Source organism: Dendronephthya gigantea, unplaced genomic scaffold, assembly GCF_004324835.1.
Source record: "Dendronephthya gigantea isolate DGI-Jeju-01 unplaced genomic scaffold, DenGig_1.0 000058F, whole genome shotgun sequence".
In the NCBI taxonomy this organism is placed as follows: domain Eukaryota; kingdom Metazoa; phylum Cnidaria; class Anthozoa; order Malacalcyonacea; family Nephtheidae; genus Dendronephthya; species Dendronephthya gigantea.
Window position 1 is genome coordinate 693,721 of NW_021163068.1, and position 25,666 is coordinate 719,386.

The window sequence follows — 25,666 nt, forward strand, 5'->3', positions numbered from 1 at the left end:
ATCCCAGGAAAGTGTCAAATATTGCAAAAATGATATATGAGTCGGTTATCAAATGAGTGCATACCGGTAACTAAAAAATCTGATTTTTTTAGGTGTTGTAATATTTACGACTAGGTGGGGAGGTGTTATATGTGGCTCACCCCACCATACCACCCCCATACATTATAACATAAAATTAATAGGCTCTTTTCTGCAGACAATAACATCATAGACTTTTCAAGGTAAAAATGGTATTTTGGTATCACCAACAGGAACTGGAAAGACATTATGTTTACTTTGTGAGAGACACATATTTTAACGATAATTCCAAGCGCAACAGGTTTCAAAGCCATTCAACTTTTTGTTTACATTGTGAATTGACGCCCAACATCTCTCAAAATTGATGCACCGAACGATTTTGAACGAAAATTCCAAGCGCAACAGGTTTCTGATTTCTGAAGTCATTCAACTTTCGTATAACTTTGTTTACATTGTGAATTGGCGCCCATAACAACAATTAAGACACAACTCACTGTAAAAGGTTTGAAAAAACACAAATTCAAACAACATCTTCATATCGAATCTTCATATAATCTGATGAAATTATGTTTACCTGAAAAATGGCGCATGTGTGGCTTTTAGATTTTGTTGCCATTCTCAATAATTATATTATATAAGGCGGCTCATATTATATAAGGCATTTTCAAATTTCAACTGGCTTGAGGTTGAATTCAGCCCGGCATTCACACCTAGCTGAAACCCGAGCGCAAAAACAACTTCTTCCAGTGACTTCCAGAGAAGCTATTTTGAGAAGAAATCATTCCCAGTAAGCGTGTTGACATTTCTCATGTAAATACGACGTGAAAACTAGCCTTACAGGCAAAACTAGCCTTCCTGTGAAGGTCATTTTAAAAGCCCTGAGTAAACAATATATTATAGTATTTACCACACAACGAGCATTGCATGCCATTCATATGAAAGTATCGTGTTATCGCATTTCATCTATGACTTTTGATTACTGATTATTCCCTTTTAAATTCATTGTCATGCTGTAAGTTAATAGGAAGTTACCGCATTATATTCATCCTGGCTCATTCGAGATCAGACCTCACATTGATCTCTAGAGCATTTATGAATGAAAAGTCTCGATCTGTGCAGTATAGTGTCAAACTAAGGCATGATTCACACTAGCTCCGAAAAACGAGCGCCGCTCATATTTTGTAATTAACATTTTCTCATCTGCTTATTTTCAGGATTGCCTTATTGTCTTATGCGGTTGCTACCGCGCTTTTTATACATTCGTTGTCTCCAGGAAGTTTTCCGTATCATATTACTTTTAACCTTTTCTATATATATCTAATACAATTCAGCGTTATCCCATAACCAATACGTATAGTCGAGATATACTGTAAGAATTTGCTGTACGACGTATCGTACATATTTTTCTTTCCTACCATTGGTATTACTTACGTTTAATTAATTATAGAGGCTTCTGATTAACGACATAGCTAGACGGTCCCGACGAAGAGGTCATATTGAGAACAGATCAAGGAATCGTAAACCGGCATTTTGGAAGACACGGTATGTACCTTTCTACTAGATTTATAGTTCAGGCTTCACTTTGCTACTTTCCAGTAATTGATTGATAAAAGGCAAAGAGAGATTGTCCTGTCACATATACATTCCTATTAAAATTTAATCATCGCAATTTTAGCGTAGAATTTTAAATGGTCCAGAACTGACCCAAATCAGGCCAGAACACATTTTAAGAAACACTTTCACATAGAGAGAATTGAAAGCCGCTTTCACATAAGACTTTTTGCCATGTAACATGTGATTGCATACATTTGATATAATTTTATACATAAAACTCCCGCAATGATTTCATATCAGTGGCAGACTGTAAGGCTGTGCGACCCATGAATTGTATTTACTTCCGTGTCATATGATGATTTTTTTAGAAAGTTTTGGCTGGCTTGCATTTTTTAGGCGACAAAAATTTAACATGTATTAAACTAGGCCTATAAGGAAATTGACATGATTCCTATAATTATTGTATACGTTCAACAACGCATGAGTATTTGTTTCTGTATCACAGCATAAAATGATAACGTTTTGAAGCATATAGAGTCAGATAATTTTCTATACAAGCTTTACTATAATATTGCGTAACCAAACGCGGCTTAAGCCAAACGCGGGATAAGTGATATAAAGCTTATACGTGTATAATTATACTAAATACTATTATTAGGTAATAGCAATGTATGTAGAGTATTTACCACATTCAGTTAATAAAATAAAACTGGGTGTCCCAAAAAAACTTCACCTGTTTGATTTAATAAAACGTAAAAATTATTAAAGCTGGCGAACTAAAATATACCCAGCTGCATTTAGAAAGGGCTAACTTGTTAATCCGGGCATTCATCACATTACCAGAAATTTGGGACAAGATGGCGTCTTGCATTGGGATAAAAACAAACATGGCGGCCAAATTTCATGCGAAACAATATGGCTTAATCACAAAACTTTAAATTACGCTTCCTATGTGTGTTTTTTTCTTGGTTCGGAGTTCGAATTCTGTAAATCGCTCAGAGAGGAAGAGTTATAACAAAAAATATTCACTCACTAGCAAATCCTCTAGGTTCCTGAGTGCGATTTATATACAAGTCCATTTGAATGATTCGGCTATATAAACCATAGTAATATCGGTAAACATGCTCTACAATCTGGTCAAATACACCACTTTCCTTTTGGACGATGCAAAGTTCGGAGTTGGAAATGTCTTTGGTTGTGATATAGCTACCGATATAACTCATAAATATCTTCGTATTTTTTACCGCCACGGTTCCCACAGCGTTTGAAATTTCATGATTTTTCAGTGTGTTAAGCATCCGGCCATATACATTTGAAGCATAATTATAATTGCATAATTATACCATCGAGCCATTTTATGAAATTTTCACCAATTCCTTGGGTCAAGAAGCGGACGCTGCCCACGAACGCGGACGCAAAATGTCTCAAATTTCTGGTAATGAGTGCAATTACTTGAAAACACGCTTAAACACGTAAACTTGTAACACGTAAAGAAGAACGCATTGAGTTGCATAAGGTAGGTGCCGACAGCCGAAGTTGAAAACGAGCGTGCTCCAATTGTCTTTATAAATTGAATCTTGGTTGACACAGAAGACTTTGGTCCGCAGAACGAAGAGTCCTCAAGAAGGCATACGGTTTAACTAGTTTTTAAATATATGGTGGCATCAGGCCCTTAAAAGAGCTTTAAATTTGATCCTCTGTTCAACAGGGGGCCAAAGCAAACTCTGAGTAGAGTTGCCTGCTTAAATTTCGTACACTGAAAAATAATTCTAGCTGCATAATTGTGAAGCGATTGTAGTCTCCCAATCAAATATTTAATTTATGCTGACTGTACTGCAAAATGTTACAATAATCCAGTTTCGATGTTACAAAACATGGATAATAATCTTAGCCGTGTTAAGAGATTTCCTAATTTTTGAAATCATTGCGTGTATACGAGAGAACGCAGCCTTGCAGTTGGAACTGACCTGGGGTTCAAAAGAGATATATTAATAAAAAAGAACCCGAATATTCTTTACAATCGACGAGCATGTAACCGTTTGGCCAGAAACATGAAGTGTGTCAATCAGCTCAATCATGGGGCGTGGATGAGTGCTGCATTTCAGTTTAATTTAATCATTTTCTCCTGTATTATACGCAAAAGGTAACTAGAAAGTAAAAAAGTAAAAAAACAAATTAGATAGAATACAGCAAGGATGAAGTAGAAAGGAACAATAAGAACTGTACTAAGCTTTTCCATCCAAGACAAATCATATATAACATATCAAAAGATACAAAAAACCAAAAATAAAAAAGTCAGATAGCCCAAGAAGCACGAGGTCTATCAAGATCGTAAGATAACGTTTTATAATAATTCCTACACTAATTTTTGAAATGCTCTAAACTAATATTAGTAGTTATTAAATCATTGGGCAGATTGTTCCTCAAATATACAATCCTTTTGAAGTAGGTGTTCTTAAACAGTTCAGTCTTACATTTAGGGACTTTCAGCTTGTATTGAGATCATGACCTTAACCCAGATCAAATCAGAACAAAACTCCACGAAAGTGTCAACATTGCAATCATAAAGACCATTCTTAAGTAATACCGGGCCATTCGTAACTAAACTATTTCTAATTCACTTTGTTTGCTTATTTTCATAGTATTGCACGTGGTAACGTATTTTCAAAGCCCAACGTAATTAGATGCACAGCTATTGAAATTTTAATGTATGATAATGTATACTTTTGTAGTTTTTTATGCACCTTGAATAGCGTCACTTTTCTATGAGACACACTGTAGAAACAAGCTTAATGAAAGAAACGTGTTCCCTGTGCAACGAGAGTGATATCATGATTTATATCGCGTCGGTTTTGTTTAGTTACCGGTATTTTCACGTCACAAGGAATGACAAAGAATTAACATGCATTACTTTGTGTGCTTATACATTAGCGAGCGTAATCCAGCAAATCAATATACAGTATTCCCCCGCGAACTCTAACCCTACAGGGGAAAGAAAAATTGTTCGAGTTACCGGGGGTTCGAGTTAACCGAGGTTGGTGTTAGGTTACGCCTATATTTACGTATATTGGATTGCCGCAGTTCATGCGTTTATTTCCTAAAAAATCCTGCTTTATATACTAATGAAGTACTGATAGAATACTAAAGAACACTACCAAATCTAAGGGAAATTAGATTTAGGTCGAATTACTGAGGAGTTTGAGTTAAGCGAGTTCGAGTTAGCGGGAGACTACTGTAGTGTAAAAATAATGGCCGTCGCAAAACGTGGATTCGCTCCACATGCAGGTAAACCTTTATTACATTATTGCTAACATTATCATTGTCTTTTAAAATGACAATGTTTTATGTTTGCCAGTTAAATTTTAGAATTCGACATAATTTGTCAATTCAGGGGCTGTTTACATCGGTCATACATTGAAGGCGAGCGTAAAAATTATGATAATATGCATAATATCTAAATAGGGCTACATGGAGCTCTACAATAACATTCAGTCGATTGTTGATTATCAGTATTGATAAATTTGTCTGACTGACTATAGTTTTGGACATCGTATTAAGCAAGCGACTTCCAGAGAAGCTATTTAATGTGGTTTTTGAGGACAAGCCATCCCTACTAAGTGTGTTGACATTTCTCGTGTAAATACGACGTGAAAACTAGCCTTACAGAGAAAACTAACCTTCCTGTGAAGGTCATTTTAAAACCCTGAGTAAACAATATCCTAGTGTTTACCACACAATTAACGAGCATTGCATGCTAGCATTCATATGAAACTATCGTGTTATTGCATTTAATCTATGACTTTTGATTACTGATTATTCCCTTTTACTTAAATTCATTGTCATGCTGTAAGTTAGGAAGTTACCGCACTGTACTCATTCTGGCTCATTCGAGATCAGACCTCATGTTGATCTCTAGAGCATTTGATTTATGAATTATGAATATGATCTGTACAGTATAGTGCTAAACTAAGGCATGATTCACACTAACTCCACGAACAACGAGCTCCGCTCATATTTTGTAATTAACATTTTCTCATCTGCTTGTTTTCAGCATTGCCTTATGCGGTTGCTACGGTGTTTTTTATACATTCGTTGTTTCCAGGAAGTTTTCCGTATCATATTACTTTTAACCCTTGTTATATATATGTAATGAAATTCAGCGTTATCCCATAACCAAAACGTAGTCAAGATCTACTGTACGAATTTGCTGTTCGACGTATCGTACATATTTTTCTTTCCTAGCGTTGGTATTACTTACGTTTATTAATTATAAAGGCTTCTAATTAACGATATAGCGAGGCGGCCCAGACGAAGAGGTCATATTGAGGACAGATCAAGGAGTCTTGAACCGGCATTTTAGAACACACGGTATGTACCATTCTACCAGATTTATAGTTCAGGCTGCACTTATCTACTTTCCAGTAATTGATTGATAAAAGGCGAAGAGAGATTGTCCTGTCACATTCCTATTAAAATCTAACTATCGCAATTTTAGCGTAGAATTTTAAATGATCCAGAACTGACCCAAATCAGACCAGAACAAATTTTAAGAAACACTTTCACATAGAGAGAAATGAAAGCGCTTTCACATAAGACTTTTTGCCATGTAACATGTGATTGCATACGTTTGATATAATTTTATATATAAAACTCCCGCAATGATTTCATATCAGCGGCAGATTGTAAGGCTGTGCGATCCATGAATTGTATTTACTTCCGTGTCACATAATGATTTTTTAGCACGTTTTTGCTTGTTTGCAATTTTTAGGCGACAAAAATTTAACATGTATTAAACTATGCCTATTAGAAAATTGAGATAATTCCTATAATTATTGTATATGTTCAACAACGCATGAGTATTCATTTCTTTATTACAGCATAAAATGAAAATGATAACGTTTTGCCAGACTTTGATTCAAATTTTTAACCTTTTGTTCCTTTGCCGGTATTTAACTTTCGTTTAGCATCCCAGCTTTTAATTCCATCATGTTCACTTTGTTCGTAGCTATTATACATGCAATTACTTTACTTCCCTATTTTGTTTACTATGAGAAGATTAATTATTATTTTCGCTATAAGAATATTAGTACAGGGAATTTAGAACAGTCTGGGGAAATGGGCCAGATTTTAGACTGAATTGATTTATCACAATGGAAGCAGCATCTCTTGTTTTGAATATCGAATGTCGGACACCTAGGCACTATTTTTCATTATTGTATAGGAGCATGCACAGACCCTATAAGCTTAAAATAGGATTAAAATTCCTTGTTGTCATAACGAGCGTATCTGCATTAACGCCATAGTTTACCTTTATGACATGTTAATGCCAAAGTTTACCTTTCATTTTAAATAAAATATTTCAGCCTCTATTTTCCTAGTGACACGTTCTTTCAGTGTAAATTGTATATGTTTCCTTGTTTTTAAGCTCACTTGTTCACAAAATGACGAATTTGGTAGTCATAACTGGCGTATTTTTTGGTTTAAGTTTTGTATCACACCATTGCGAAGGTAAATATTTCTTTCTAATTTGTATAGGCCTAATAGTGTTAGTTCACTTATGTAGTCGTTTGCTGCTACTAACCGGTTTACCAACAAAGTACCAGCTCGGGGCCGGATGTATAAAACTCTTTAACTACATTTTGCATATTTAAATCGACTCTGATTGGCCAATTATGTCATTAACTACAGTTAAGAGGTAACAGTTCCAGATCGACCTCTGAATAACTTTGCAACTCCGGTGTTTAGGTATATTTTTGTAGGTGTAGTGAACAATCGGGTACAAAACGAGTAAAATCTCTTGAAATTTAATTAAATCATTGCAAATCCATCTTGACAGTTTTTTTATAAACAGATATACTTTCTAGGATCATTGCTAAGATTGAAGGGGCCTCTGAGTGGAAATGGTACAGGTCGTGTTGAAGTATTTTACAATGGAACTTGGGGTACAATATGTGATGATGGATGGGATTTGACAGATGCCAGGGTTGTATGTCGTCAACTTGGTTATCCAGGTGCTGTCAGGGCACTCCGTGGTGGTGAGGTTCCTTCTGGTTCTGGACAGATATGGTTAACGGATCTCACTTGTACTGGTAAAGAACAGCTCATAACCAATTGTTCTCACAGTGGTTGGGGGGTCAGTCCTTTTTGCTCTCATTATCAAGACGCCGGAGTTGAATGTTTAAAAACAGGTATATATAACTGGATTTATTCATCATATATCGATATTCTTACGTATTTTCAAATATCAGGAGCCTTAGCTTTCGAATCATCCCATTATGTCACGGGAATATTTAGCAATTACACCACGTGATATACGACGAGAGCGAGTGGTAAAATCGTTTTATAACATAGCTACGATATATAATAACTTCTTATTGACCGAGCGCGATGTCTTTACCGACAAATATCGGACCGAGCTCTTTTTGAACAGACCGAGCTCGAAGATCGAGGTTTGGACAAAAAGATCGAGGTGCGATATTTCTCGGTGAAAACTGAGCAAGCGAGGTTAATGAAAAGTTTATTATATGCGGGCATAAAGCATGTATTTGCACCTGACGCAAACACGAAAGACATGAATTCATATTAGTAGCCTGGTACGCATTTGATAAAAAACAAAAACAAAATATTGAACGGTCATATCAGAATTAGTCAATAAAATAGTCATATTCAGTCAGTAGCTATACTAGAATTACATGCACGAGTAACCCCTTGCAAATTTAAGGTAAACAACCATTTTCCAGAACTATAGCCAACTATCCTAGCATGTAAATTATTACCAGATGACTCAAACGAGATCATATGTGATTTACTATAACATATAATCAAATTATACTCATCAGTAAGTTCACGTCACCCGTCTTCAGCTGCAAATAAGCACAAAGTTTATTAGTCTGTGTCTCAGTGCCTCAATTAAGGTTGCAAGGGCCATTAGCTTCAAATGGCACAGGGCGTGTTGAAGTATTCTACAATGGAACCTGGGGAACAATCTGTGATCGTAGATGGGATATCAATGATGCTAGGGTTGTTTGTCGTCAACTTGGTTATCGAGATGCTGTTCGAACCCTTGAGAGAAGTGAGGTTCCTTCTGGTTCAGGTCAAATATGGTTATCTGACGTCTATTGCAGCGGAGATGAGCGAAATATAGCAAGTTGTTCTCACGATGGTTGGGGGAAAAGTTTTTGTTCACATTATAAAGACGCAGGAGTTGAATGCACGAATACAGGCAAAAATAAGAATCAAATCCATGTTCGTTATACGTGCTGTTTTAATTTAATGATTTCTGCTTATTCTTTATCTTATTATGCCAAAACAAAATGGAGTTGAAAAGGAGTTCATGGAGAATAGGACATCAATACGATCACCTCAAATCGCCATATTCTTTCCGAATCCCAGATAACAAATTTGATCGACATTTTTATAAATACAGCTATAAAATGAATGCCGGAAAGAGTACTAAAATATGTCACCGCTAATTACTGAAACGTTAACTTTCTTAAGGCGGATTTTTATTCAGTGCGAAAAATTCGGCTTTTTGCGATCGCTTTCGTTTGAAAAATAGACAATCAGGTAGTACTAATCCCACGAGATGAGCTTGACTAAGCACATTTGAAAAGGAAGCAATCACGCGACATTTTACACTGAATGAAAATCCACCCTTAGTGAGAGAGATTGTGGCTATTCACTTTCAAATTGATGCCAATGAAAAAGAAAAACTCATTCAAGCATTTACATTAACTATACTGCATTGATCTCACGCTATTCTTCTAAGATTTCACCGATATACCTGTGAGAGTGAGGTTACAAGGACCATCAAGTGAGAACGACACAGGTCGTGTTGAAGTATTTTACCGCGGACAATGGGGAGGAATCTGTAAACATGGATGGGATATGAGAGACGCTAGGGTTGTTTGTCGTCAACTTGGTTTTAAAGATGCTGTTAGAACGCTTCCGTTGCACGAGGTTCCGGATGGTTCTGATAAAATTTGGTTATCTCAAGTCTCTTGTACCGGAAATGAGCAAAATATAACAAGTTGTTCTCACGATGGTTGGGGAAATCATAGTTGCTCGAGTCATGATATCGTGGGAGTTGAATGTACAAAAATAGGTATGCGATGAAACCACTGGTAGTTTTATTGATCAGATTGAGGGATTCAGTTTGGATATTTTCTTATTCCCACACAGTGTTCCTTTTTCGCAAATACTATAAAAGTATTCCAGAAACAAAGGAATAAAAACACATATTACATGAGTCATTACATTAATTCTGCCCGGGGATTTAAATTAAAGCCGGGAATGCAAATTCGAAATCGAAGTTGTCGTCCATTATGTCATGCACGTTGGACGTTTTTGTTAGTTATGCGCATGCGTGAGTTTAAGACGAGTTAAAACTGGTAAGTAGCAAAGGTTAAAAACGTGCAATTGGCTAAATAAAATTTTGGTTCGCGTGAGCATAACTGACATTTTCAATTTTAAAACTTTCTTTAAATAATGTTTTTTATTTGGATGATCTTGAAACTGAACAAAAATTTGACTCGTAAAATTGATTGAAAGAGAATTGAAAGATGCCTTCGGATAAAAAAACAACTTTTGATTCAAATGGATGGTGAAAAATCTACCATTTTGCATGAGGCTTTTGAACAGGTAAAATGGGCAGATTTTGTATTTTAAAGCAAGCGTTTTGTAAGTTTAATGTGTAGATTTATCAACAAATGTATGACACCTCTTTTAATTCATTTGTCAATTTTTGGTTGAAATAATTTTGATTGGGAAGGCATTTATAAAGGTAAATCTGTTTAAAAAGCCTAAAATTCGCTAAAAATTGTAGTATTTAAAACTATTCGTATAGCACAATTATGATTTTAGCGTAGGCAGCCCAGACTTTGACCTGCCCGTGTGATCTCGCGCATGTGATCTCGTGTGCGTATCGCTTTTACTTTGTTTACTTGGTTGCGCGACCACACACAGCGGACTATGAACATGAAGCAAGAATTATAATATATTGGTATACTTATATATCATACCAAAATAGTTGCACATTCGGACTGTTGTTGATATTTTTAGAAATATCGTGATTGAAAATTATTTAAATGTAAACAAGGCGTTTGTTTAAATTTGCTTAGCGATTGCAACCTACCTTTGGAATAACAGTTTTTGACCATCAAATACCCTCATATGACCATTATGATATTCTTTTACGATTTTGCAGTTATACAGCTAAGGTTACAAGGGCCGTTAAGTTCAAACGGCACAGGACGTGTTGAAGTATTCTACAATGGACGTTGGGGAACTATTTGCGAAGATGGATGGGATTTGAGAGATGCTAGGGTTGTATGTCGTCAGCTTGGTTATAAAGATGCTGCAAGAGCACTTTACGATGGCCAGGTGCCTTCTGGTTCTGGGCAAATATGGTTGTCTGAGGTAGATTGCAAAGGTCAAGAAAATAATATAGCAACTTGCTCTCACAGACGTTGGGGCTCTCATAGTTGCTGGCGTCGCCAGGACGTTGGAGTGGAATGCACAACAAAAGGTAAACAGCTGAATGCATGTCGATATGTTCAATTAGCTAAAAATTTCGGGTGAACAAAAATAACGACTGGAGTTATAGTTGAACTCTTGATGTTTGAAATATGTTTCCAATACAAATTTTGTGGCATGAATAGAATGACTGAAAGGACCTAGCATCACCAAATTCTTATCAACCGAGCGCGAAGTCTTTACCAAGAAATATCGGACCGAGGTCTTTTTGAACAGACCGAGCTGGAAGAGCGAGGTTTATGTATAAAAAGACCAAGGTCCGATATTTCTCGGTAAAGACCGAGCAGGCGAGGTTAATAAAGAGTTTATTATAATTATGGCATAAGGCGTGCATTTGCACTTGAAACAAACAGTAAATGCATCAATTCGTGTTAGTAGCTTGGTACGCATTTGGTAAAATTAAAAGCAGAATTTTGAATTATTTAGTTTACCTAAACTCTCTGGAGACGTCTTGATAATTAATTTTAAAAGCCATTATATTTTTTCTTGAGCATTTATTTGTGCCTTTTTAATTCAGAATTTCTCTGGTTTTCATCTCGTAATGGATCGCCGCTAACGCCGGTCCATTACAGGAAAGTAATGGAGACAAAATAGCTGTCGCTTGTATATTACATAAAATATAAAACGTAAAAGCGTAAACATTTTGATTATAGATCAAGCTTCTTTTTAAAACGTTTTGGTAACTTTATATTTTACGGCAATTCTCCAATCTGTCGAATTTAAAAAAAGTTATGAAAGTCACATGAATACGAATTGTTCGATTTTGACGGTCATTTGATAATAATTTATACCTAGAATGATTTTTTTTAAGATATAATCTTTCGTATTCGTTAATGTCTGCTCACAAGATCCAATTTTCAGTGTCGAATCCAAATTACTTCTGATGAATCCTTTATGGTCCGTTGACTTGCAATGTATATGATGGGCAGCAACCAATTTGATATCACTCTCTATTATCTTTAAGACTTTACAGATACGCCTGTATTGCTCAGATTACAAGGCCCTTCGAGTACAAATGGCGTTGGTCGAGTTGAAGTATTCTATCATGGATATTGGGGGACAATCTGCGATTATACATGGGATATGAGAGATGCCATGGTTGTATGTCGTCAACTTGGTTACCAAGATGTTGCTAGAACTCTTCAAAGAGAAGAGGTTCCATCAGGTTCTGGGCAGGTATGGTTAGCTCGCCTCGCTTGTACTGGAAAAGAGCAAAATATCACAAATTGTTCTCATAGTGGTTGGGGTGTTGATCCTTGCTCTCATCGTGAAGACGCTGGCGTAATATGTAGTACAACAGGTATATAAGGTTACAGAATAATTACATTCAATAATTGGGTACTTTTCATTCCATTTCATGCAATATTCATTCCAATTTTGATACATTTGTTTGCTCTTTTAAGATTTATCAGCTACGCCTGTCAATCTAAGATTAAAAGGTCCACTGAGCGCGAAAGGTATTGGTCGTGTTGAAGTATCGTATCATGGATATTGGGGGACAATCTGTGATGATGGATGGGATATGAGAGATGCGAGGGTAGTATGTCGTCAACTTGGTTATAAAGATGCTACAAGAGTTCTTCAGAGGAGCGAGGTTCCTTCTGGTTCAGGGCAGATTTGGTTAGATAACGTCGCTTGTACTGGCAAAGAACAAAATATCTCAAGCTGTTCTCATCCTGGTTGGGCGGTTTCCGGTTGTGATCATTCTCAAGACGCTGGTGTAGAATGCAGTACAACAGGTATGAAGTTGCAATTATAATTCAACTATATAATTGCGTACATTCATGTGGTGCACATTTTTTTTGGAGCGATTTTTTATCTGCTTTATGATATTATGTGAAGAAACTGCGTTGTGTATTTTCATTTTTTTTTAAAGTGGAAGTTAAGTCCGTTCCGGTTCTGCTCATGACAATCGAGGAGCCTCTTAAGTATGAATTGCCAAAATTTCGCATGTTTCTAATTTTTTTTTGAGAATAAACACCACTTCACGTTCGTTTAGAAGCGTAGATAACCTAAATATAGTATTAGATATTCACACAGCCGTTGTATTAATTTACATACGGACTTGACTTCCGCTTTAATGGCCTGACGAAAATTAAGGCTTTACTTTTCCAATTTGTCGTTGAAAATTGTACTACGCAACCAAAAACCGAGAAACAGTTTTGTGTGCCTCGGTCGGGAAAATGTTTCAGGCCGGCCCTTCTACGAGTTTACAAACTACAAATGTCTATAGTCTTGAAATATTATTTTCCTCTGCCTTAAATTTTCTTAAAATTATTTCCTAAAGTTTTCATGTTCAAAGAACCCCCCTAAATTGAATTCATAGTACAGCTACTACGATGGTAACTAGCGCAATAATATAAAAAAAAACTATATATTAAACTGGCAAAGATTAAATTAAGTTAGAACTGGCTTAATAGTTTTAATTTTTAACCTTACCGATGTTTTCTGCAACCGTAGCACAGTATATTTATTTTTGGTACAATATACTAGGGAGATTAGTAGAGGTGTAAGGACGAGAACAAGTTTGTTCCTTAAATTACAAAGTTTGTTTCAAAATGTACCTTTTCGGGCCGTTTCAGACGTCGAACGTTTCATGTGCTGAATAATTGAATGGAAATGAACTTAAACAAAGGCTTTAGCTCATTATTCCGGCGCCAGCGACGGAATTGAAAAATCGCCTTGGTTTTTTTTTTTTTTGTTGTTTTTATTTTTTTATTCTTCGTCGTCGCAAGTCTGTAATGGCGCGAAATATACTAGTATTTAAAAGGTGTATGTGATTGGATTTATCTATGTCCCAGTCTTGTCTCCCAAGAGTTGTGGTGCACAACTTTGGCTAATTTTCCGATGCGCGATTCGATTTCGCTCGCATGATACGGCAATTCCTCCAAGAGGAACAAATAAACCGTTCTTTTGATGCTGTTCGATTAAGTTTAGATTGAATTGGGGTAAGAATATACTAATACATGTTGATTCTGGTCCTATTTTAATAATATCACTGCTATTTCGCCGTTTAACAAGATGATGTGGTCCTGTATGGGCGCGTTGACACGTCGTAGTTTGTACAGGATTGAAGATTTAATACAACTATATAAGCGCGAATGCCAAAGGCAAAGTGTAAGACAAAGCGAATGTATCATGCGGTTTATTTACATTTTTGAACAATTGAACTTCTATACTTTTTAGAGTACGACGTGCTTCTGAATTTCGCTATCAGCGAACATTTAGGGTCGCATGGCATCTAAATGCGAGTATTAACTGTATTGTTTATGTTCAGAAGCTCTATATTGAAGACTGGCACGTGCGCCGGAGTTAACGCCAGAACAGGCGTCTTGTTTTTTGTCGTCGGAAGTCTGAAATGGCGCGAAACATTTTAGTATTTGAAATGTGTATGTAACCGTATTTATCTACGTCCCAGTCTTATCTTCCAACACTTGTGGTGTGCAGCTTTGGCTAATTTTCCGATGCGCGATTCGATTTCGTTCGCATGATACGGCAATTCCTCCAAGAGGAACAAATAAACCGTTGTTTTCAGACTTTTCATGCTCTTCGATTAAGTTTAGATTGAATTGGGGTAAGAATATATTTAGTACACGTAGATTCTGGTCCTATTTTAATAATATCGCTGCTATCTCGCCGTTTAACAAGATCATGTGGTCGTGTATGGGCTCGTTGACACGTCGTAGTTTGCGCATGCACAGGATTGAAGATTTAATATAACTATAATTATAAGCGCGAATTCCAAAGGCAAAGTGTAAGACAAAGCGAATGTATCATGCGGTTTATTTACATTTTTGAACAATTGAACTTCTATACTTTTTAAAGTACGATGTGCTTCTGAATTTCGCGATCGAACATTTATAGGTTCGCAAGGAATATGAACTGTATTGTTTATGTTCACTGTTCAGATGCTCTATATTAAAGACGGACACATGCGCCGGAGTTAACGCCAGAGCAGGCGTCTTGTTACTCCGGCGTCAGCGAGACAGCGACGGAGTTGAAAATTCGCCTCGGTTTTTTGTGGGTAGCCTGCGCATGCGCGGCTAACCACTATGTAGTCGAAAAAGTGTCCGGATGTTTGTGTGTGTGTGGGTGCCACATCTTCGGTAATCGTCGGATATACGAAAGATGACGAGCGGTGGTTCTTCTACTTCCGGAAAATTTCGTTGTTTTCGAAGGACGGAAGCAATCGAAGTTACGTTAATACGTTTGTCAAATTTTAAAGCGAAGGGGAGTACTTTAACTGACGAAAAAGCGGTGATCGGTGAGCGTTGAATCTACAACTACAAAGTTACACTAATAGAAAATAAATAAAACATTACCTTATTCGGCAAATGGTAGTAACAAGTTGCCCTGTTTTATAAATTAAAATGCACTATTTCACCTGTCAATTTCTTGGTTGTGGTCATGCAACTATTAAACCAAATATATTACCTTATAATTTGGCAAATAGTAGTAACAAGTTGCCCTGTTTTATAAATTATAATGCACTATTTCACTTGTTAATTTCTTGCTTGTGGACATGCAGCTATTAAGCCAAATACATTACCTTATTGCAAATGGTAGTACATAATAAGTTGCCCTGTTTTATAAATTATAATGCAATATTTCACTTGTCAATTTCTTGCTTGTGGACATGCAGGAGTTTAAAAAGAAGCATTTACTTGAACATAACTAACAAAACATATTTTTTTAAAAAACAAAACTTTTAACACAAGTGCATTTCAACTGAACAAAAATCTTTAAAATATTGTTCAGATACATAGATGAGCCCTTTTAAATTGTTATGCTGAAATGTTTGAAACAATTTTTACACATTTATATCAATGATGAATGATGGCATTCAATGTTAACTGATTGTCGGACTGATTACCACAGTGATAAGATATTGTCAACTGATAAATTTAAACTTGGAAAAAGCCACACAGATGTTTTGGACCTACGAACTGGTGCTATTATGTCCAGCTAATTGATGCTGATAGGTTATCTGTAATCAACATTGCAAACCATCTGTACCTTCTTACTGGATCAATAAAATCATACTATCATCTTCAGTTATAATGGTGAACATATTGCCAATAAACTTTGGAAAACAAGTGGTATAATCTTACTGGAACAATAACATTTAACCATTTAACCTTTATTGAATATTAACATAACTATAACATTGATTTATCAACAAAATAACCAATCTTGTATGTAACAAAGACATGCTGATAATCAAAGGACATCAAAACGATGATCATTTGAAAAAGTCTGAAACCTTCTTTTTCTCCTTCTTAACTAAGCTTTATGTTATCAGATGATGTGTGCCACCATCCTGGAACCTTACTGTCCTTTTTTGTTCTCTTCACCTATTCTGCAAAAATTTCATTTCCTATCTCTTGTAAAAATACTTATGTACGTTTTGATCTAAAATGTATTTAATACAATGAAATATTATAATATATAGCTTGTGTACTAAATTGACTTTGTTATAACTGTATTCAACCAGCTAACTATAGGGTGTTTATTCCCTTGTTTATGGCATTAGAACATAAGACTAGAAAATAATATTTTATTGCATCAGTTGATATTTACTTGCCACTATAGCAGCTTTATCGCAGTTAATAATGTTTTACAGGCTACTCACATGTACGCATTGCGTACCTATTTTCTTTTTTTATTATTATTTTTCGTCGTCGCAAGTCTGAAATGGCGCGAACAATTCTAGTATTTAAAATGTGTATGTAACCGTATTTATCTACGTCCCAGTCTTATCTCCCAAGAGTTGTAGTGTACAGCTTTGGTTAATTTTCCGATGCGGATTCGATTTCGCTGGCATGACACGGCAATTCCTCCAAGAGGAACAAATAAACCGTTGTTTACATGCTGTTCGATTAAGTTTAGATTGAATTGCGGTAAGAATATATTTAATACATGTAGATTCTGGTCCTATTTTAATAATATCGCTGCTATTTTGCCGTTTAACAAGATGATGTGGTCGTGTATGGGCGCGTTGACACGTCGTAGTTTGCACAGGATTGAAGATTTATTATAACTATATAAGCGCCTACTCCAAAAGCAAAGTGTAAGACAAAGCGAATGTATCATGCGGTTTATTTACATTTTTGAACAATTGAACTTCTATACTTTTTAAAGTACGATGTGCTTCTAAATTTCGCAATCGAACATTTATAGGTTCGCAACTCGCAAGGCATCTAAATGCGAATATGAATTGTATTGTTTATGTTCAGAAGCTCTATTAAAGACTGGCACGTGCTCCGGAGTTAACGCCAGAACAGGCGTCTTGTTAAAACAGTTCGACGTCTGAGACAGGCCTTATATTATTCTTTAAATATATATTGATGTTTATTTATTCAGTTAAATTTCTTAAAATGAAGAGATGTTTTAAGGGTGCGGGTTGTTGACGTTTTCGGAAGTCCAACAGGACAAGCTCTATACATTTGCTACATTTAAGAGCAATATAGGAATCATATTACATGTTTTCTATATTGTACTCAAGTGATGATACTAAGCGTTCGAAAAAGAAATAATATTTGGCAATTGAAAAACAACAACCAAGATTCCAACCAACATTGTAAAAAGCGCAATTTCATACACGGATGAAAGATGTAATTTATGCATATAGAAAAACAACACCTTTTCGTTATCTGTCCACCACCTGATTATTCCTATACAAAACAAACTGTATAGTTGACGATATTTGGTAAGCAATCTACATACGTACATGTACATACCTATATATACCGCTATTTTTAAAGATTTTTCAGCTATGCCTGTTGGACTAAGATTACAAGGACCGTTAAGTGCAAATGGTACTGGTCGTGTCGAAGTATTCTATCATGGCTATTGGGGGCCAATATGTGATTTTTTTTGGGAGGAATCAGAAGCCGAGGTTGTATGTCGTCAACTTGGATATAATCCAGATGATGCAAAGAATCTTGATTTCCACCTGGCTGCTCCCAGCACTGGACCGCTATGGTTAGCATACGTCGATTGTGATGGGGACGAACAAACAATTACAAGTTGTAGTCATGATTGGGGAGTTAGTCATTGCGCCTTTGATCAAGTGGCAGGTGTACATTGCTCCGGGATAGGTAAATTAAAGAATAAATCAGTAAAGCTCAGGGGCCGGTTGTATGAAAGCCGGATAGCGCTATCCACCGGATAGTGGTTTTTTTCAATCGCTTCAAAATCGTCCGTTATTTGCTACAACTTTGATTAAATCTTAGTATTCCTAAATCGAAGATCCTCTTTAATAATTGTTGCTTCCAAGCTGAAATTTTATCGCTTCTCGAGCATTTTTAGAACGGTTGAAAAAATCACTATCCGGTGGATAGCGATATCCGGCTTTGATACAACCGGCCCCAGTAGTCTAATAATGTTATATATCTAACGTATATACAGTTTCAAATATGAGAAAATATTTTTAACCTTGCTCTAGCTTCAGTGCGTAAATCATGAAGTATTGATACTTAAGAGACAGATGATAAATTCACAAAACTACACGACTAAAAAAACCAGATAGCTTCAATATTTATACGAACAGCATTTAACAATGTTGTGCTGCCCAAATTGTTCAGAAATGTTATTAACATTGAACAATAATCACAATGTTCAATTAACATCGAACAATATTCATTTTTAACTGTATTGCTCAATGTTGTTGACAAGTGTGTAACAATATTGGCAGCAAGAGGTCTCGATCATTTTAGAGTGATTTCTTTTGCGGTATTTTCACTGCTATATAAGTATAGGATTTTAAATGTTTAAATCTTTCTATAGTGATTAAGAGACTGCTCATATGGAAGCCGGGGTGGCCTGCCATGGCCGCAAGACCTCGCCATGAAAGCTATTCCTAATAAAAACTTTTGTGCGTTTATATGGACAAGCTTTTGGCGAGATGCCGCTTGAAAGAGGCGAGATCTTGCTTAGCGGGATCCAACGGGACTCCAACCGAGCTGGCCCGGTTGCCGCGAGGTGGAGCCAATTCTTACAATTTTTGATGTTTCTCAGCATCTCTATATTATTATATATTGTATATATACTATTATATATCATTTCTCTATATTGTCTTGAACACACATGGCTATAAACGAACAAATGGTGGAAATGTTCTTTAATAGATGCTGATCTTTATGAACTTTATACCTAAAGCTAACTTGGACTTCAAACGCAAAGATAATTAAACACGTTGTAAATAAAGCCCGGCTCCTAAATAAAAAGCCCCTACAAAGGCTATATCTCATTTATCAATGCTAATGTAATTTTTATTAAAGAACATCTCTCCACAGCACTTTATGTGAACCATTTTCTCTATTTTTTTAAAGATCTTTCAGCTGTACCTGTGAGTCTTAGGTTGCAAGGGCCATCAAGTGCAATTGGGATTGGTCGTGTTGAAGTACTATATCGTGGATATTGGGGAACAATCTGTGATGATAGATGGGATATAGAGGAGGCTAGGGTTGTGTGTCGTCAACTAGGATATCCGGCTGCTATTAGGGCTCTTCGAAAAAACGAGGTTCCATCCGGTTCTGGCAAGATATGGTTAGACTACGTCCGTTGTACAGGGAAAGAAAAAAGTATAGTGGATTGTTCTCTTAGTAGCTGGGGTGGGGATGATCACTGCTCGCATAAGGATGATGTCGGAGTTGAATGTAAGGCAAAAGGTGAGAAATTATGCATTTACAGACGTAAAGACGTAGACATGATTTATATTCTTCTCCAGTTTGTACAAAAAGTGTATACGACTTCATAGTTCACAGTATACTAGAAGTAGAAGCATGCAGCAACCCCATATCATTTTAAACGAAACAAACAATTTCCTGAGCTAGCCAGACCTAATCTCAAATTATAAAATGACTCCCACGAGTCTATAGCTGATATTTTTCCCCGAGCCGGCGCGAAGCGCCGTGCGAGGGTACTAATTCCGCTGGGAGATTTATTACACCCGGGTATTGTGACAGAACATAGCGGAATCCAAAGTTGCTCAAATTCTATGTCGTAACACCGCGGAAAAATGTCTGCGCACGCGCCGAAATATCAAAATATTATGGTAAATCTAAATATCGACTTTTGGAACAAAACATGCCCATTATTTGATAAAATATAAGTTAAGAAAAGGCAAAAATATACAAGACGGCCAGACAGAACATAAATTAAAAGCCTTCTAGCATTTAGAGTATCGAACGAACTGGAATTCACGGTAAATTTTCCTTTTTTTACGGGGTGGCTTTAGAATATTTTTCGAAAACAAAAGTTTAAACCTAAAAGTTAATCTATTTAAATTGTAAAATACATCTTAATTTTCAATCATTGAGAACACGCAAACGTCTCGTATTTGGCGACATATTTTTTTTTTTAATAAAACGTGTCTCAATTAAAAGTTCGGAAACTGTCGTTGCTTATTTGATAAACAAAATGTTTGAGACGAAAAATTTGTTAACAGTCACTTTTTACAGGTGTTTTTGTAGAATGCCACTTCTAGGACTCTCCGGACGTTTTTTCTCTTAGTTTCTATAATGCAATGTTTATTTATGCCCTCGAAATATGGATTTGAAGACACGAATGAAATCACTCCTTTTTGCCGCCATTTTTAGCCTTCGGAAACGTTCGGAACCGCTTTTTAAGTATTTTAATCTCACTTACAGGCAGAGTTGACGCATGCGCAGACGTTTTTCCGCGGTGTTCTATGTCGTGGACCGTGGACCGTGGACGTTCAATGGTCATGGTACTTGTGCGCATGCGTGAAATGCGAACGAGTGTAGACTGGTAATCAACGAACGTTCTGATTGGCTAAGACAGAAAGTTTGTAATTCAATGAGAACGTCAGCAATTTAACTGTCATTTCGTAAACATTTTTGTAAAAGCGTTTCATAAACTTTGTGCAAAGAAAGTAAAACGAGAAGAAACAAGATATATGAAGCATGACAGATAGCAAAGATGAACGTGGATACAGTCAAAACAAAGCCGTGTAAGAGGAATAATTCATAATCTTCAAGCTTATAAATGTTTTCAAAGACAAAGGGTACGTGTTTACTTTGTTTATCTGGTACTTGTTTCGCGGTAAGAATGAGCCGTATTTGTATACTTTTCAGCTTTGTATGCCGTTCATTTGTTAAATTTTCAGCTTTTTCTGCAAACGCATAAACCTGTGAAGGGCTATTACACCTTTGCTTTAACTTCGAAAAGTGTTTTTGAAAGTGTAATTTGAATTTTGGTATCAAAAATACACACTATATTTATAAAGTATACTGAAACTTTTAGCCGCCGGCGTTGACTGCAATTACAGAATAAAATAACATTTGAAGTTTTTTCTTTGTCTGTGAAGATTTTGTACTGTTTTAATCGTTTGAAACTTCGATTTTAAACCGTTACTTAATTGCTGGCATGGTATAATGCAGCAAAATTGAACGGGCAATGTTTACACTAGCTTTGTGATTTTTTTTGTATTGAATGATGGAAACTTTAAGACCCGATTTGAGTTTTGTGTCATTTCATAATATAAGTTTAGGTAAGGTTAACTCAGGAAATTGTGTACTTGGTTTGAAATAGCGAGGGGTTGCTGCATGCATGTATTTCTAGTAATATTCGGAAACAAATATTCATAAAGCTAAAAGAAAAATGAAGTAAACATCACCCGTTGTCCCGCTGCATTTAACATGTAGGCAGACTCTCAGAGCTTATGTAACGGTTAAAAATTAAAGTTCAAAACATTAAAATAGTACAAATTTCTCATTCCTCAAGGACTATAAAACACCGAATGTTTTTTTCGAATATTTATGCAGTGCCAGTGATCAAAATTCAAAATTGCACTTTCAAAAACTGTTTTTGAATTAAAGCGTTTAGCGTTGGTGTAATAGTGTTTAATACCCGGTTATGTCTTAGCAAAACGAAATACCAAGCTCATACACAAATAAACTGCATCCTGACAGCAAATACGGAATAAACAAAATAGACACCTACCTGTTTTTAAACACTGCAAAGCTTATAAATGATGTATCGTTCCTCTTTCACTGCTAGTTTTGAACTGTAGCTAACTGTCTTTTTATGATCAATATTTTTTTGTCTTTTTTCAGTGTCATATTTTATTTCGCGATGTTTACTGAAAACATTTTTACGAAATAATTGACAAAATGACAGTTAAATTGCTGACGTTCTCATTGAAGTACAAACTTTTTATCTTAGTCAAACTAAAAATTACTGATTACACGTTCAGCCTTTACACGTAATTTAGCGCATGCGCATAACTGACGAACCAGCAAACCTCGACCCCATGACATATAATTTGCACAACTTTGGATTCCGCTATACTCGTTCAAAATACCCGGGTGTAATGAATCTTCCCGTGGGATTAGTATACCCTCGTACGGCACTCCGCGCCGGCTCTGGAATTATGCAAAGCATTTTGCATGATTTGGACTGGCGAAAAAATAATAGTAAGAGGAATTGCGAGGAAAGGTTTTCTGGAAAAAACTTTTACCCTAAAATGCCTAACAAAAATTATAGAGTCTTATTTTTCTATGGTTGGTGCATGATGTTATACCAAAAAGCTATAGCATTAGTTTTAGACTGAATGTTTTCATTTTTTATTTCATCTTCATTAATTTTACATTGATTAATATTCTCGCACGGCACTCCGCGCCGTTTTAGGGGATTATGCAAAATGGAAATTTGCACTCGCGAAAAAATAATAGCAAGAGGAATTACGAGGAAAGGTTTTACCTCTAAAATACCTCCCAAAAAATTATGGAAGCTAATTTTTCAGCAACCCTATTTTTGTTGATGTTGCACCAAACTGCTATAGCATTAGTTTTAGACGAATGTTTTAATTTTTTTAAATTCATGTTCATTTACAGAAACTACCACAGCAAATCCAACCGATTCAGTTAATTCTAAAACAGGTAAATTGCAGTAGAAACGCCACGTTCATGATAAGCTAAATTTTTATTATTGTAGATTCTTGGTAGTTCCATTATTTATCAATAAATAATTTGCTAGACATAGGTATGCTTAATATAATTTCTGTTTTGTCTATTGCCCTGCGATCAATTTGAATGGCTCGCTTGTCAATAACTAAGAGGTAATAGGTACTGCAGGGACTGCATACATATATATTAGTTCAAAAGAAATCTAAAATTTTCCCTGTCGCTCGTTTGACAACCAAAGAGTGTAACAAAGTATGCAGGATCAGTAAGTTCATGAATAAATAAGCAGTGCATACATTATTGTTTCATTTCTTCATTTTAAACCAAGGTTATATATAAATAATATTCAGCGAGTTGGATATCACAGCTTACCAGCCTTTAGGCTTTACTCCATCGAAATGTCGCGGATGCGCATAACTAAATAACCATCCAACGTCAACCGCCCATGGCATTGCATTTGCGCTATGTTCGTTCAAAATACCCGGGTGTAATAAATCTCCCAGCGGGATTAATGTTCTCGCACGGCACTCCGCGCCGTCTCGGAGATTATGCACCATGCAAATTTGCACTCGCGAAAAAATTATAGCAAGAGGAATTGCGAGGAAAGGTTTTACCTCTAAAATACCTCCCAAAAAAATATGGAAGCTAATTTTTCAGCAACCCTATGTTTACCTCCGCCAGGAGGTTATGTAATCATCTGGGTTTGTATGTGTGTATGCGTGTGTGTTTGTCTGTGAGCACGATAACTCAAAAAATACCGAACATATTCGTACAAAATTGTAGGAATGCATTTCCTGTCGGCAAAGGAAGAAGTGCTTAAAATTTGGTTGAATTTAGTTAAAAATTGAACGAGAAATGAACAAAAGTTTGTCTTGCTTTTCCCGGTCAATTAAGAAAAACTCACTGAATGCGTAATGAGGCGCATAATTATTAGGACGTGTATTATGGCTCAGTAACACGGGCGGAGGTATGCAGTCTCCGAGTGCCCTCTAGTTGGTGATGTTATACCAAACTGCTGTAGCATTAGTTTTAGACGAATGTTTTAATTTTTTTTAATTTCATGTTTTATCAATACATATTGGCTAAATTTCGGTATGCTTAATATAATTTCTGTCTTGTCTATTGAATGGCTTACTTGTCAATGAGGCATAGGTACAGCATACATATTAGTTCAAAAGAAAATCTAAAATTTTCCCTGTCGCTCGTTTGATAACCAAAGAGTGTAAAAAAGTATGCAGCGTCAGCAAGTTCGTGAAATATTAGCCATGCATATATTATTGTTCTCACCGGCCTTTGATTTCTTCATGTTAAACCGTGGTTATGTTAATAATATTCATTTCGGAAATTTACGCCATACCTTAACATTCATACGCCGAAGGCGAGGTGGATATCGCATAATAAAAACTGAGACGAATGATGTTCTAAGGTAGTGTTTACAACGTTTTATGCAAGACTTATTAAACAACGCCGTTGTATAACGTAATAATTTTAGCCAATTTTTCCGCATTTTTCGCAGTTTAAGGGACCGCATTCTCCTTTATATTACTGATTTCCTCATCTGTGACTTCAAAATAAACAACTATTTTAAGCACTATTTTAAAAAACCGCGCTTAGGATGGTTTCCTACTTGATGGCATATTTCGATGTAACGAAATTTTCTCCTGATTTTCTTTACAAATTGAACCGGTCAAGGGAATGCACTACAGTCGTGTTTTGGTAATTGTAAAGAAAATCAGGCGAGAAATTTCGTTTGATCGAAAAATTCTGCCTAGTGGAAACCGCTTCAGTTGCATAGCAATTAAAGATGAAGCAATTGGAGCTGTGTATGAATTGAAGAGTACTACAATACGTTCCTTCTTATATTTGAATTTGAAAAGCTTCGTCAATTTTCATTTTCAGATAAATCGAATTCAGGCAAGGAGTCGGACAGCGCACCTCAATGGCCTATATTTATGACAATACCAGCAGTCGTCATCGTCGGGATTATCATTGCCTGTGTCGTGATATTTTATCGTCGTCAAAGGTTAAAAAGAAGGAATATTGAACCAGATTCCAAACCTCAAACTACAATTAAAAATCCAGTTTACGGTCAGTCGGATCATGTCGGTCTCACACAAAGTGCAGCTGCAGACAACGTGGGTTACGTCTCTAAAGATTTGGTTGAAAATACTTCGATGTGATTGGTTAAAAGTGTGATTGGTTATATATACAGGGTGTCTCAAAAAAAACGAAAACTATTGAAATCACTCATTGTAAAAATTTGTATGCCGTGTTCACGAATTTCAGCCCTTGGGGATTTAACGCAACTGATAAAATGCTAAATGCTTTGTGTTGCTAGAAAAAGGGGACATGTCGAAGGTCATGGTTCTTGAGGTTCACATTTAAATATTGTTATCCATATTTGTAAATTGTAAATATTGTTAATAAATATCATTTTTGCGTTCAAGCAAATTTTACTGCATCATATGCATGCATAAACATGGGTATGGCAAACATTTATACACCTGTGGGTCCCAACAGTGTGCTTAGGCATTCAAACTCTAACAATTGCATTGTTATGGGTGATTTCAATAGTTTTCGTTTTTCTTGAGACACCCGGTTTACAGGGTGAGTAAAAAAAAACTGACACC

The 25,666-nt window shown here is 36.0% G+C and overlaps 1 protein-coding gene across 3 annotated transcripts; it reads left to right on the forward strand.

Moving 5' to 3' along the window:
• The first annotated feature begins 1,361 nt into the window (after positions 1-1,361).
• On the forward strand, positions 1,362-25,409 carry LOC114529974 (deleted in malignant brain tumors 1 protein-like). Of its 3 annotated transcripts, none has more exons than XM_028551548.1 (12): positions 1,362-1,560; positions 5,868-5,940; positions 6,998-7,080; positions 7,437-7,760; positions 9,341-9,676; positions 10,778-11,098; positions 12,071-12,406; positions 12,510-12,845; positions 17,871-18,206; positions 19,440-19,778; positions 22,968-23,012; positions 24,936-25,409. In XM_028551548.1, exons 3-12 carry the CDS (start codon positions 7,014-7,016, stop codon positions 25,214-25,216), a joined length of 2,721 nt encoding a protein of 906 aa, XP_028407349.1. In that variant the 5' UTR covers positions 1,362-1,560; positions 5,868-5,940; positions 6,998-7,013; the 3' UTR covers positions 25,217-25,409. The 3 variants fall into 3 exon arrangements, with proteins under 3 accessions (XP_028407349.1, XP_028407350.1, XP_028407351.1); XM_028551549.1 differs by lacking the exon at positions 1,362-1,560 and adding an exon at positions 4,569-4,857; XM_028551550.1 differs by lacking the exons at positions 1,362-1,560; positions 5,868-5,940; positions 6,998-7,080 and having other exon boundaries at positions 7,673-7,760; positions 8,474-9,676.
• The last annotated feature ends 257 nt before the right edge of the window (positions 25,410-25,666 follow it).

Bases quoted from the DNA above. Each gene is read 5' to 3' on its own strand.
- LOC114529974 (XM_028551548.1), top strand. From the start codon at position 7,014: ATGACGAATTTGGTAGTCATAACTGGCGTATTTTTTGGTTTAAGTTTT. The intron at 7,081-7,436 runs GTAAATATTTCT...TATACTTTCTAG, and splicing joins TGTATCACACCATTGCGAAG to GATCATTGCTAAGATTGAAG. The intron at 18,207-19,439 runs GTAAATTAAAGA...ATTTTTTTAAAG, and splicing joins TGTACATTGCTCCGGGATAG to ATCTTTCAGCTGTACCTGTG.